The 14,907-nt window shown below is 41.7% G+C and overlaps 1 protein-coding gene across 1 annotated transcript; it reads right to left on the reverse strand.

Annotated features, from left to right (window-relative positions):
- Positions 1 to 5,480: 5,480 nt before the first annotated feature.
- On the reverse strand, positions 5,481 to 14,138 carry ATG12 (autophagy related 12). Its single transcript, XM_018559585.1, has 4 exons — positions 13,981 to 14,138; positions 11,435 to 11,571; positions 6,693 to 6,755; positions 5,481 to 5,638 (listed from the first exon to the last, which is right to left on the reverse strand). The coding sequence occupies exons 1-4, from the start codon at positions 14,105 to 14,107 to the stop codon at positions 5,579 to 5,581; spliced, it is 387 nt and encodes a 128-aa protein (XP_018415087.1). The 5' UTR covers positions 14,108 to 14,138; the 3' UTR covers positions 5,481 to 5,578.
- Positions 14,139 to 14,907: the final 769 nt, after the last annotated feature.

The following is a 14,907-nucleotide window of genomic DNA, read 5'->3' on the forward strand; positions in this document are numbered from 1 at the left end:
TGGGAACATATATATATATATATATATATATATATATATATATATATATTAAAGAGAAACGTTACCCGTATCTTTAAAATAACAAGCACATTTAGAAATGTTTAGTAATGACAATCTACAAAGAGATACTTCTAGATAATTGCCGGCTTTATATTTTTTGCATACCTTACCTTGTGCATGTAAGTACGAATACAATATACACATGAGGAAATACCTAGATTGGGTGGCCCATCCCATGGTGTGTTATACATGCGCCATGTTTATAAATCAATGAGCATGTTATACATACGGACCATACCTCTGGTGAAGCGGGCAGTGACCAGGGAAACGGGTCAGGTTTTGGGCATCCCCCAACCCTGTGCTGGTCAATTTCCATTGAGGAATCTGATGTCTGCTGGGGTATTCCATTATTAAGGGAGATCTTTTGGATAAGTACTTTTTATACATTTTTTTGTTTGGATGGACGGTTGCTTGACTAACAGGTGGAGGAGTCATGAGAAGTGAGCACGTATTGAGATATACATTATGTCTCTGCTATTACATCCTACCGCCAGCGATGCATAGGTACATTTGTGGATGAGATGGACACTTAAGATACTCCTGCATGGATATGACTGCCATACCTCTATAGACAGTGGAGGGAATATTATTATTGAATTGATAAACACTTGTAGACAGATATCCGTTTACGGCTACCCCATTGGCACCTTTACACCTGGATATTGGAACCTTGATGCTGGAATGTGGGAGCAAGAAGTTATAATTTTGCAGAGATTGTATTTGTGGATATAAGGATTTCGTTGTGCTGGTGGTTGCCACACAAACTATTTGCCCTCCATTTGTCTCCCATACAGACACAAACTGCAATTTGCGTCAGTTCAATATTATTTGGATCCATATTTCTCCTCTCTTTAGAAAGGGAAGCACAATATATGGGGAATTCCACTGCTGGAGGGACCTTTTGGGAATTGTGACTTTTATGCACTTTTGATCCCTAAATTGCAGACATATAACAGCTTTAACTTTAAAAAAAACCATAAGAAACTGTGAATGATCTGTAAGTAATGTAGGTTCTCAATTGGGGACACATATTGTGATAAAGTGCAATAACTTTAAGTTGTATAGGTCCGGATTCTTCTTATGATCTTGGGGCATAGGGTATATATTTCAAGGATGTGGGGTCAAGAGCAACTTGAGAAGAGTCCTTGACCAATCAGTATTGATTAACTGCCGTGGAGAAAAATTACGTCACTGAGGCGCCTGGTTTATCATAGGTGACTGGACATGGCTTCTTGTCGCTAAGCAACTCTGACAATGGTTTCATGTCTAGAATCGGATGACATGGACACTCAATTCATTACTACGCAATAGGAAGATATATTTAAACATTGTTTTGACGTTATGCCTCGTGTTCTAGTTCTCGAAGACTGCTGCTCTGTGCAGACCATGCGTTACTGCCCATCACGTTGAGGAAAGAAAGTTCATGAAGATACGGGTAACAAACTGGCATATTACTGGGTAACATCATAAATGATTATACAAGAGTCTCATTCATTTGTATTTGACATAATGTACAGAGGATCTGGCATCAGGCTTCTAAACACAGAGATTCAATTCATGATAATCAGATGCGTCACCTGAATGACAACAAAGGAACATTAAAGCAAGCGTTCTAAACCTGGTAAGAGACACATTCTCCTTAAAAGGCCACAAGTGATACAAGGGGGGTGATTTACTAACCTAATCACACGCACGCACCAGGTGTGTGTGATTTTCACACAGCAAAATGTATTTATCAACCAAAAAGTCTCTAAAAGCATATTTCCACTAATGCCATATATGGAAAAATCATGCACATGATGCATATATAATGCTGCTTCACAGTTTAGACAAAAATGGTTAGCTCATGCATTTACATTCCTGCATTCATCAACGCAAGCAACATAACATAGAGCTAATTTACACCACATTACCTTGCAATTCATTGCAGGGCTTTGCACAACACACCTGCTGGGTGTGTACACACTACAAAGGTGTTTCGATTCCTCCCATAGATCATGCTGGGAGGGAACACACCACAGAGGTGTATACACGTTCGTGGTGTGTTTAAAAGGTTAGTAAATCAACCCCAATGTCTCAGATCCAACCTCCCAAACCACTGTCAGAGTTGCTTAGCAACAAGAAGCCATGTCCAGAATCGGATGACATGGATGCTCAGTGTCATTGCTATGCAGTAGGCAGATATTCAAGCGTTGTCTTGATGTTATGCCCCGGTGTATACTAGTAATGAGACTGCTGCTCTGCACACACCATGTGTTACTATGGTAACCAGACGCTCCCTGGCACTGTGGCTTAGACAGGCTTCAATTTTTCAATTAGTCTGACTTGGGGTTTTGTGCAGACACAGTGCTCTTCTAGCTGGCATTATACGTTCATGTTCTATTAACCTTTTTGAAGGATGATACTGTGTTTTGGCATTTCACCACTCTGCTTTTTGAATGACATCCCGGAGTACAGAACAATGGCAGGTACCAATATTTCTATTAGATTAGCTCACTGTTGTTGCCATTATGTATATGCCATTTATTGTGACTCTGAATAAATGTTGGTTCCATCTGAACTGGTAGAAAGTGTACAGAGTTGGAGAGAGGCTGGAAAAAGGTGGAGTAGACAACAGACAGACAGGGATTAGTCTAGGCTCCATACCAAACTATAATATAAAGGTGAAGGTGCTACACAGAGCAGACATGGGGGAAAGTCATGAAGCTTGTATTGTTATGACTAAAGGTGGCCATACACTCTACAAACATCGCAAGACTTTAGTCTTGCGATGGTTGTAAAGGGATTAAAAAAACGTACGATCTGCCTATCTTGGACAGGCAGATCGCACTCTCGATCATCGCAAGCTCACCCCCCGAGGGGCGGGCTTCCGATGACCGCAATGCTGAACGGGCAGTGTGCGCGTGCGCACACCGGCCCGCTCGGCATTTGTCTTCCGAGCACCGTTCTAACCAGCCGAGAATCGTACGATTCCCGGCTGGGTTTCAAACATGCTGGTTCGACAGAAGACGTGCGATCGTACAGTAGAAACGGTCGCACGTCTCCGTTCACACTGCTCGATTATCGTACGAAAAACCGATCGCGTACGATAATCGTGCAGTGTATGGGCACCTTTAGACCAGGCATCATAAGTACATAGCCAACGACACAAGAATACACTTTATTGATATGCTTTACAATTTCTGTTTACCTTTGCCATGCATTTTAGTATGTACACAGGTGCGTTTCAATTATATTTCTGCATGTTATTTCTCACTAGTGATTTAATGTGCATTTTGCACTGTGGCATTTAAAATACACTTTTTAAGCATTTTACAATGTGGCAATTTATGGTGAATGACATGCTCATTCATTAGATATGATAGAAAAATCAGATTGTGAAAGTGGGCCCCAATTTATTTGGGCGCCCACTCTCATGGGATTGCAGCGGTCACAGTTATTTTTTGTGAGGTAAAAAAATTTTTGGGAAACAATTGGCTATTAAATACATTTTTAAAAAAAAATAGATTTCTCTCACGAAAATTAGAAGTGTAAACCCCTTTAAGAAAATTCACCTGGTAGTTTGGCCGGGAAAATCCCAGGTTCCCCTTTAAGACACCTGTTACGCGGGAAAACCTTGGCTCACGGCATTCTTGACATTTCTGGCAGCTGCCTATAAAAGAGGAGACGCAAAGAGGCACTCGGCTGGACTTTCATCACAGCGAGCTCCCCACCCGCCCGCCCTCCCTTATAGCACAATGTTTTGTTAAATATTAGCAAATGATCATGTCACGGGCTTTTATGTGGTAGTGTCACCTCTTACAGGAGGGGGACTTTAAGTCTGGTTTTACAATTGTTGATTTATTGCTTGAGTTTTATGACAAAGCAATTTACAGTTGATTTGAGGTTTTAAGCTGTTAACGTTTTGATTAAATTCAGTTAAACAAAATTAATAAACCAATAAAAGTGCCGCAGCCATTTTTTCTTCCAAATATTATGGTGTCTGTGTCATTTATTTTAATATGTAGTACCGCCTGCAATTCCATATTGTAATCATTTTCTATTCAATTGAAAACATATATACAAGTATATTGGCAGTGACACTTAGTACTTTTTAGGCCGGTGTCAAACCTGTACCTAGTAAGTAGCCCATTTACTTTCACTGAGCTGCCAATGCATAGGAAACACACCAGACCCTTTCTTAGGAATGCAACGCACAGCCATGTACAATAGTGTGTTACTGTGCATTGCGGTGTGCTAAATGCAGGTGCGTTCCTTAAGTGCATCAGGGTGCCATCTAATAATAATGTCACAGCAACGCACTAATGTGCACATAGTAAGGCACTGCCCATTAACGCAACACAAAGGTGTGATTCCAGCCTTAGGATGGTGGATGCAAGGTCAGTTTCAGGGGTCAACAATGCCTCACTACAAGGCTAGGGACCCGCTGTAAAGCTTGAACATAATTTACTGCCCAGGAATAAAACTTAGATTTATGAACAGCGCATCAGCAGAGATGGAGTCATGCTTTTTGTACTCCACTGCAGAGCTGCCCAAGTTGAACAATCACCAGTGCTGTTATGCCATTTCTATATATCCCCTGTACCTGGTTACTTGACATCAGTTCACATGACCAAGTGCAGGGGGTGCGTGGTAATGTGTCTTATCGGTATGTGCCATCTGTGTAACCTTCCTGCACAGCACTGTAGTAGTTGTCTTCAGAAAGTACAATTCTCATCTCTACTAGCAAACCCTTTATAAATGTAAGTTTTATTCCTGGACAGTGGATAGGGGAAACAGTCTAACCACTCTACCTTCTCTGAAATAGGGGCATAGATGAAGCTGTACCGCCCCCCCCCCCCCAAAAAAAAAAGAAGCCAAAAACATGTAACATTTACAAATAGACTTTCAAACAGAGATGGAAAGTGCAGAAAGTGGGGTTATTTTGCCACACATGCCCGAGTTCCTGCTCGATGATCCTAATGAAGAATACTACCAGAAGCCTATCCTCAGCCTAAAACAACTGAAATCTTTAAGCAATTAGCTGCCCTCAGAGTCAAGTTCTGGGACTTTCCAATTTTCATTACAGCTTCTTCTGGTAGGAACTATTGTATTTAACTGAATTCAGTCCAAGATGCTTCTGCAGAACTCCTTCTGTGGTATTCAGCCATCTTCATGTTTGGCTAGTCTTTGGACATGGCTGAGTACTGAAATTATGTTTGATATGGGGGAAAGAAAAATTCTACTGACAACAGCATCATGAAAAAAAAAAGCTGTATACAAATGCCTGTCATTGAAAAGTGTTACTATGACCTAAAGGTGACAAATGAGTCCGTCTTGCTGGGCCAGTAAAATGTCCAGTCTCAGTATAACATGTTCCCTTATAAATGTGCAGTGTTGTACACAGACTGTGATCATGTACGAAGGACTGCAGGATTTCAGAAGTGTCTTCAGTGGAGTCCAATCATTCCAAGCAGTCACGTGAAGAAAGCCATTGTGACCAACAAATGCAACAGTGCTAGAAGTAACCATTGGACTTTCAACCCCAGGCTTGTGATTTACAATAATGTAAAACAAGTTTCCCATCACTTCCAAAACACTAGAGAGAAAAAAAATACCATTAGGTTGTACAAATCAATGCATTTGCGCTAGTAGGTAAGGGTATAGGTTACCAACCAAAACTAAATGAGCGAGTACTAAAACGGATCTACATGTGTACAGGATAAAATAAAAACCAGAGACATTCAGCTTATTCTGCAGTTATTGTAAAATATGAATACTGGAAAGTAAATGGGGGTTTTGATTTTCCCCTCAGTTTCAGGTTTACATAGAGAAGCAATGGTTACAATAATAACAGAGAATGGTGGGTATAGCAAAGCAGCATTGGAGAGTTTGAAGTAAAACAATTGTATTTAGAAAAGGCAAATAAAGAAAGAACTCAATACAATGTAATTGTTTTTCTAGATGACTAGCAGTAGGACTCCATAGCAATGGCAGCATGGGCAGGCATCTGGAGAATGTATATGATAGGCATATAATAGAGATGGTAGGTGGTAGGGTCAGTATTTTGGCATCAGGGCAGTTCACATCATAGCATTGCGCTAAACACACAGGGTCAGTGGTACCACATGCTAGGTGCGCTAGTGCATTGCGCTGACACTCATTCTCAATTGCGCTCCCAAAGCACAGTAAGTGAATTGCAGCACAGCATTGGGTACCGCAACAATGTGTATTGCATTGTGGTGCACTGCTGGAAAGTAGTGCATGCATTACTTTTTAATGAACCACAATGCACCAGCACACCTAGCACGTGGTACCGTACGGTATGTGATAGCGTGCCCTGGACGCATGGATCCCATGCATTTAGCACAACACTGTGATGTAAATGGGCCCTAATGGCAGGGTTGGCAGGCTGTGGAGCCACGCTGTTTTCGTTACCACACGTGAACATAATTGAAATTCGCCTAACCCAATATGAGACCGATACCAAGCATATGCACGGTAGTGGTAGATATCTGGTGTAATTACCATGCAATTATGCTTACATTCCAGAGCATACTGCACATGTATAGTAGCAAAATGTAGTCAGCAATATGTCCCAAAAGAGACAACGGGAAACATTATACAATTCAATACCATTTCATTATTTATACCTCATATAGGATGCCAACTTCTTGGTCAGGTGATGGGGCAAATGACTGATTCACATAGATAAACTGTAAATGTAGAAAAATAAATCCTTAAAGCACATGGATAACCAACAATTATTACACACAACAAGGAATGCTTCTAAAACCCTGAAGCGTTTCCGGCTTCTGAGCTGTAGAAATCCCGGCACATCTCCCGGGTGTACAAGCAGATTGAGGACTCTCTGTCCCCTATATGTTTGGACTACTTTCAGAGGAGACATCAAGCATCTAATAGACCAGTAACATCTGCATAACGAGGACATGTCACTACTATCGCATCTACTCAGCCCCCTTGTGACAGTAGTAAATAAAAAAAAAAGATATATATGATTTACTATTACCTCTCAAGCAACCAGAAACTACAGTTATCCGGAAAATACCGATCCCCGTGGGTGCTGGATAACTGGGAGTTTACTGTATATACCGTGTTTCCCCGAAAATAAGACACTGTCTTATACTTTTTAACTGGCTTCGTTGGCACCGCTTATTCTCTCCTGCGGCTCTTCAAGTTCCCCCTTATGCCACCACCCGCCCTGGGAATGGTCACAACTAGGTCTTATTTTCGGGGTAGGTCTTTTATTTTAGCAATTCCCAAAAATAGTACTAGGTCTTATTTTCTGGGAAACAGGGTATTTTTTTTTTACGGTAAAATTATTTAAAAAATATTCCAGTGAAGTTGTCTCTAATGCCGCTAGGATGCTATAATCTTAGTTGTATTCATGTCAGATAATACAGTCAGCTCTGAACTTCTGGCTCTGCTGCTGTGCATTCCAGCTAGTGTACAGTGAAGGAGAGTCGCTCACTCTCCCCCCTCCTCTTGTCTTCTTTTAATATAATACAAGGTGTTCTGTGATTGGAAAAGGGGCGCTCCTGTTGTTCATTCACTCCTCCTCTGCACTTGTCCAATCACAAAACACTTTGTAAAAAAAATTACAAGATATTTTATGGCTAGATGAGGGATTTTTTTTTTTTACAAGTTACTAACTGAAGGTCCCATATGTGCTAAATAAATGGTGTGAAATGCGGTTAAATAGTTATTGCTGAGTAAATCGGTACATGCCAAAGCTGCAAATTATGGTCTGGTCACAAATGGTCTGGTTTTCATTACGGTGGGACTTAAGAGGTAAAGACAACATACAGTGGTTTTATATAGCTATTTTTATTATGGTCGGCACTAAAACAAAGACAAGTAAATTGGAAATATTGCGTACTAATGTTAAGCAGTACTAGAACTAGCCAGCATGGGGAGATTTATTCACAGACTAATACCTTTCTTTGTGTCTACATTCTACTAGCTGTGAAAAACCTGTTTACAGAGAACACGAACACACACACGAATTAACTTACTGAAATTACTCCAGCAGAGGTTCCAATCAAAAACTATGAAGGGAATTTATCAAAACTGGAGCAGACTAAAATCTGCAGCAGCTGTACACAGCAACCAATAAGCTTCTCTGTTTCATGGTCAAATCTTAACTGAACAAACTGAAGAGAGAAGCTAATTGGTTGCCGTGGGCAACTGCTCCAGATTTGGTCTGCTCCAGTTTTGATAAATTCCCCCCTATGTCTCTAAGTAGGCTACTTCAGTTTTTTTGTTCAGTTGTTAATCCTTTTCGTGTATTAAATGCTTGTTTGTAAAGTAACGATTGTGCACGTATAGAGATACAACTCACCCAAAGCCAGTATAGACTATTTTCAGGGAATCCAGAATGGTTCTGGGACAGTTGTATAATTTTAATGAATATACAAAGTATTATATGCAATATTTCATTTTTTTATTGCATTGTTTTGACCATAATAAAGAGAAAATCTGTGCAAATTCACAATGACAGGATACTACATAATACAAACATCGAATGAAAGCTTGCTAAGAAAACATTATGTGCTCTAGATAAAGTCCAACAGAAAACGTATACAGGGCAAGATCAGGGAACAAAATATATTTAGTACTTTTCACTGTTAAACCCCTTATATGTCAAAAGAACATGTTCCTAGGCTCACCTAACTGAGATTTCACCTAGCTTGCCCAACTTTCTTTTTACAATCTCATATGAAATATTGGTCTGTCATTGGTACACAAACTATGGACACTTGACTGTGGGCAGCATATGAGGCCTTTCACCGCTCATCATTCATTAAAAAAGCCAGCACATCACTGGACTTGCAGAACTGCCTTGAATATAGGCGAGAGCTTGATCTACAGGAGCAGCCTTGAGCACTTGTTCCATACAGCCAGTTGCTTAATCATGCAGAACCAGCGGAATGAAATGCCTGCTGTGACAAGGTAAGATGGCTTACAGACATTCATTTCATGTTCACACTGTGCTTCGGGTCCATGTGACTGTCAAGTTACCATCCTTGATAGGGTCCTGCTTTATACTAACCATGAGACTGACTGCTACTGGATTACGGTCATCACCTCTCAGAAACGCATACCTCATGTTAGAAATCAATTGTTCCCGATATTTCTCCAGAACAGAAATGACAACTGGTAAGATTTTAAAGGAAGAATGTATTGCAGATCTTATGGTCACAGTAACAGTCATAAAGTATCAACCTACATGGAGAGAGTGGGTGACTGCTGGAATATATGTACTATTTACTGAAGGAGTTGAAGATCTTCACTCAATTATCCAATCAAGTGAAAAGCAAATTAATCTGCATGATTTGGGTATTTAAAGTGAATGGGAATTTGCTTTTCACATGACTGGTTAACTGAAGCGAATACTCACTCAACTTATCGATTGAAGATTTTAAACACCTGTAGTAAATCAGCCTCACCGCCTTTGTTTGGACAATTACGGATCATTAAATCCTACAACAAATGAATAAATGTTTTGATCTCAGAGAATGACATGCTATGGAAAAATCAATAGGCAGTATAAACAGGAAATAACTAGAACAAAAATATCTGCAAAAGATTCATATCTAATCTCCAGACATGTATAAAAAAAATGGGAAAGCAGTGAAGGAAGATAATATAACCGTCTGAATTAACTATTGTAACTCTGCCACATGCCCAGCAAGTAGGCAAAAACAACATTAAAAAAAAAGCAATGGATGAGGTCTGTGTCCCCAAAAGAACTGCTACAGAAAATTATTTTTACAGCGAGTACAAATATACATTTTCTCCAGCGTTCATTTAAGGGAGGGAGGGTGGTCAATACATCAGACCTCTGGGAGCTAAACAGGGAGAGGGAAAAATATTCAATGGCACCGCTTCTACGCCCCACGCCCGCAGTGCGATCGGACGCATGGCAAAACTTTGCCAGCGTTGCGTTCCACTGTAAACGCAAAAAATAGAGCAAGCCCTATTTTTTGCGTTTGCAGTGGAACGCAACGCTAGCAAAGTCTTGCCAGGCGTTCGATCGCGGGCAGGGGGCGTGGAAGCGGTGCCATTGAATTCAATGCACCGCCACGCCGCCTCCCAGAACGCGGGGAGAAGTTTCTTAGCGATCGCGGTGCGTTCCAGCAGCTACCGCTCCGGAACGCACAAGGTTTCGGTGTGAACAAGGCCTGAGTCACTGACCCAGAACAAAAATACAACAAGGGATGTCAAAACTCCTGATCTGAAGAGATGTTTGGGGTCAGTGGCTTAAAATGACTGAATGCAGGCATAGTCAGGCAACTATCATTTGGGAAGTTGAGGTCAATAATGGTGTCCCACATACTTACTTTAGCACACATTTCCTTTGAGCCGTCATTTTTTAAATGCCATTAATACTATAGCAATAAGGGAATAAGGACAAATAGTAAAGTGCACAAATGTTAACCTAAAGTTCTATGAAGTCCTGAGATGCATAAGCAGAGCAAGAAAAGGGTTAAAATACCTTTACCTTTCCTGGAGATAATGCTGCTTCCGGAGATAATGCAGCCCCCCTCCTGTCTTGGTCACATTACCTCTGCTGAAGGCAAGGGTTAGCCGACCTGAGACCAGATACCCCCGTTATGGAAAATGTGACCAAAAGTTGGGTATTTTATCCATCACTGGAGGAAGCCTGGAGCAGAATCTTCTCCAGGAAAGGCAAGCATTTGGACCCATTTATTACTCTTTAATTATCCAGCAAAGCCATGCTATTGAAAAGCCTTTATGTTACTATTTAAAAAAGGAGAACTATGTGGTTAGGGCTTTTCCCCATAGTTCTCCTTAGGGTAACGGAAGGACACAAACTAGCATCCTCCCGTCACCCTGGGCTCAGTATACCGCAAGCTGCTGCTTGCGGTATACTAAGACGCTGCAGCTGAAAAGGATCCCGACAATTACGTCTGGATCCACCCAGCTGCGTGACTGACAGCTGGCTCTGCCTATCTAGAGGCAGAGCCAGCTGTACCCGTCCCCCTCCCCCATCTGTTCCGCCAGTCAGCGCTGGAGGATCGGACAGGGGAGGGGGGAATCCAGGCCCTCCCGTCACAGGATCGAGAAGTCAGCGAACGCCAGTATGTGTTCGCTCACCTCCCGATCTACTGAGCCGACCTGCGACAGTCTCATGGTCACAGGTCGGCTAGAACTATGAGGATGAATGAAAATCACTCACCTCATAGTTCTCCTTTAAGGATAGCTCAGCTTTCAAATATCACAATAAGAGAATACACAGCTCCCCCTTATGCAAGAGCAGAAGATGACTTTCTAATATTCAATTACACTCTTTATGTTATGTGCCAAATTGTGGGTCAGCGATTTAAAAGCAAATGAAAGGACACCATACCAGCTGCTCTGAAGAGTCCATCTTGAGGTATTTTTTGATGAAGTCCATAAGGCCTTGCACTGTGCGCGTTTTCTCGATAGTCCACTTTTTATTTTTCATGATTGGCGTGTCCCCAACCGCCTTCAGCAGGACATCAACTAGGAAAAAGGAACAGTTTACTTTTTCTGGTATCTGCAGATCTGACAAGGTATGCAGCACTTTACAGAGTACAAGGAACCAATCAGTTGAGCTCACAATCTAGTGTCCCTACCTTCTTTCCACTATGACTAGGCCAATATATACTGCATTATATACACAGATATCATTATGTATTCACTGATTATTGGATAACTGAACCTTAGATTAGTGGTTCTGCATTATATGCGAGGACCTGATCACATCCAGGAGTGGGATTCCTCGCCTATTCCTTGCTCCCCTGGCTGATTACATAGAGAGGAAAAAAGTGAAATATTGTGCTCATTTCTAAACCCCATGACTAATAAATACATAAACAAGCATTTAACCCTTGCAGTGGCTGGATATACCCTGAATGGTTAAGGTAAGTCTTTACTACAGGAGGTGTTGACAAATGTAAAAGGAAATTATATACTCAAATTGTAAAATGTGTGATCAACTTTAGAAGCACCCCATCTACTCTTCCTCTGTGCCAACTGTCATACATTTTAATTAGGAAAACACAAAGCTAAAAGTGTTCATATTTGAAGCTTAATTCACTAAGCTTCACTAAGTACCATAAAAAAAAACAAAAAAAAAACATAGACGAGTTTAAAGACAGGGTAAGAATCAGTTGGATATTTATTGTTGACTGTGTATTCTCCGTTCACTTCCTGTCCCAGGAACACAGGGTGGGAGAAGTCTCCCCAACAGGGAAACCAGTACCAATGGAAGCACAAGAGGTTCTAGCCACTGTAACTATGTACCGTATTTGCCGGCGAATAAGGCGAATGCGTGTATAAGACGACCGGACCCCTAATTTTCCACTTAAAAACATAGGTTTTGGGCTATACTCGTCATATAAGACTACCCCATTTCCGAGGCAACACCATTTTAAAACATCATGGATGGATGTGCGGTAATACTGTATGTACGATAGCTTCAGCTACATACAGTATAAAGTGCTGAGCCAATCACAGCTAGCAATGTATTCTACTAATGAATACAAAGCTTGCTTAGATTGGCAGAGGTTGTGTACACCGCTCAACGTGATTGGCTCAGCTACTGTATGTGGCCGAAGCTACCGTACATACAGTATTACCGCACATCCAGCGGGCTGACAGATTAGGGATGTTCGTTTTGGGCCAGCTTTGCCTAAACAAACTAAAGGTATACATTGTATACCCGGCGTATAAGACGACCCCCGATTTTCAGGGGATGTTTTAGGTATAAAAAGTAGTCTTATACGCCGGCAAATACAGTAGATGCCGAGTATTTTGATCTAGGAATGCTACCATTCTATAAAGAACTGCCTACCATTCTATAAAGAACATACATGAGTGACTGCTCGCTGAGATAAACCTAAAGCCTATGACACTGAATAATGTACTGATAAGGCCCAGACAGGAGAAGTCACATGATCCCCCTAAATATAAAAGTGACAGAGTAACGCTGGCCACAAACGCTGCCATTTTTATCACTTTCAATTACAACTTCCAAACTACTGAATCTAAGCAGCCTACTAAAGATTAGATCGGGGGACCTCAAACTATCCAAACACAAGGCCAGATCACTGTCCTTCAGAGCTTAGGGGCCAGATGGGAGTAGAAAATGCCTCCGTGGCCGGGAACGTAAACATTGCCCCATGCTCGGAGACCACCATTGGCATCAGCGAGATAAATAATGATGTCATTATTCATTCTTTGTGACTGAAGCCTGGTTTGAAGGAGGTTGGAATACTCCCGCCTTCCCTGTCCTGGAATGGTCACACCTCTAGTTTAAAATGGAATCCAGATATGCATGACATGACAAGGATCCTGATATCCGGGGACAGTCCCAGGATTATGGGGCTCTGTGTATAGAAACAACCCTGGTTTGAGCAAGTGACTGACAATGAACCATATATCTGCTGTAAAGAAGAACTCCAGGTATGGAAAAAGTTGACCCTTGAAGTTGGGCTTCCTTCAACGTCCTGCGATGGTGAGTACTCACCTCTCCCCCCCTCCCGTCTGTGGTAAATCCCTCCCAGCTCATGCAGGTAAATAGACTGTATTAGCCGTGATGATGTCAGCAGGGCTTAGACCACCGAAGCCCAGGAGGAGAAGAGGCTGCGGTACCTGGTCTAGTAACCAGGCAGGATAGAGGGTCAGTTGTCTATATTTCTTTTATTTTAGCCTCAGAGGAAAAAAATTTAGTTAACCCTTACAGTGGCGGAGTAGCCCACTGCAAGGGTTCACTTTTGTCACTACTGTAGTTCCTACCCTTCCACCTAAACCGTCTCGTCAGCCGTGTTTAGTGAGTAGGGTGCACTATACACCCGGCTGATGGGGCGGAAGTGTCCTGCTGCAGACAGCCCCAATGCGGACTCCCCTGCCCCGGAAACAACAAATTACTTTTTCGTTTCGCCTCTCCCGAAAGCTCCTCCGTGGCCGGGGATACAGGAGGTCCCGGTGCCGGCTCGCTCGGTGTGTCGCTCCCATCCTTCGGAGACAAACCTTGCTGTTCTTCTCCTTCCTCCATGTTACTGGCGGGCAGAAGCAGCACCGCTCCCTACACGGAAGTAAGGGCGGAAGTACGTCACGTGATAGAGGAGTATTATTTTCCTGTTTCAAACATACTTATAGAGGGCGCTATTGTCAGTAGCGTGAAATTGGCACCGGCACTTTCGTCTAATATTTGCATCAAAATTTGTGTTTACCCTTTATAAATAATAATTAAAAAATGTGTTAAAGAGAAAGATATTAAATTATAATAGTACTTGGTGTGCAGAGCCCATCACTGTGTGCAGAGCCCATCACAGTGCTAATGCGCTCACAAACCACCGCGCTCCCACCGCAACATGGTGGTGTGAATGGTGTCCTTCCATGACAAGGCAAATTGGTGGTGTGAATGGGCCTTCAGTGCCTTTCTTTTTATTTTGAATAAAGAGAGGGATTTGTGTGACCCCCCACTTAGGCAAATTTGGATTTCTCTCACTAGATAGAAATGAACTCATGAGTCATGACAGGAAATGTACAATCTTGCAAAGTGTTTATAGTGTCTGATGTAATGAGTTTTTTTAAATAATGACAAACAATGAGTTGCTGTGAGTGACTTTTCAGGTCATCAGTCTGCTGCAGGCAGGAAGAAGCATTTCCTTAGTCTCCTCTTCCCTAGTGATCTGACTACAATATTGTAATTTTGTAGCAACTCACACAGTATAAGGCTGCAGCAGCTTTTAATATAGAAATAGATATTTATTTTTTGACCATAGTTACCCTTTAACATGAGAAATATATCTGATGAAAGGTCAATGCAATGTTCCCTAAAATGACTGACAG

This window comes from Nanorana parkeri, unplaced genomic scaffold (assembly GCF_000935625.1).
Source record: "Nanorana parkeri isolate BGI_ZX_2015 unplaced genomic scaffold, ASM93562v1 scaffold405, whole genome shotgun sequence".
Classification (NCBI taxonomy): Eukaryota; Metazoa; Chordata; class Amphibia; order Anura; family Dicroglossidae; genus Nanorana; species Nanorana parkeri.

Coding starts and splice junctions, on each gene's coding strand:
- ATG12 (XM_018559585.1), bottom strand. CDS start 14,107: ATGGAGGAAGGAGAAGAACAGCAAGGTTTGTCTCCGAAGGATGGGAGC. Junction 11,572..13,980: donor GGGAGAGGCGAAACGAAAAA/GTAATTTGTTGT, acceptor CCTTTTTCCTAG/TTGATGTCCTGCTGAAGGCG. Junction 5,639..6,692: donor AAGTTGGCATCCTATATGAG/GTATAAATAATG, acceptor TTTTCTCTCTAG/TGTTTTGGAAGTGATGGGAA.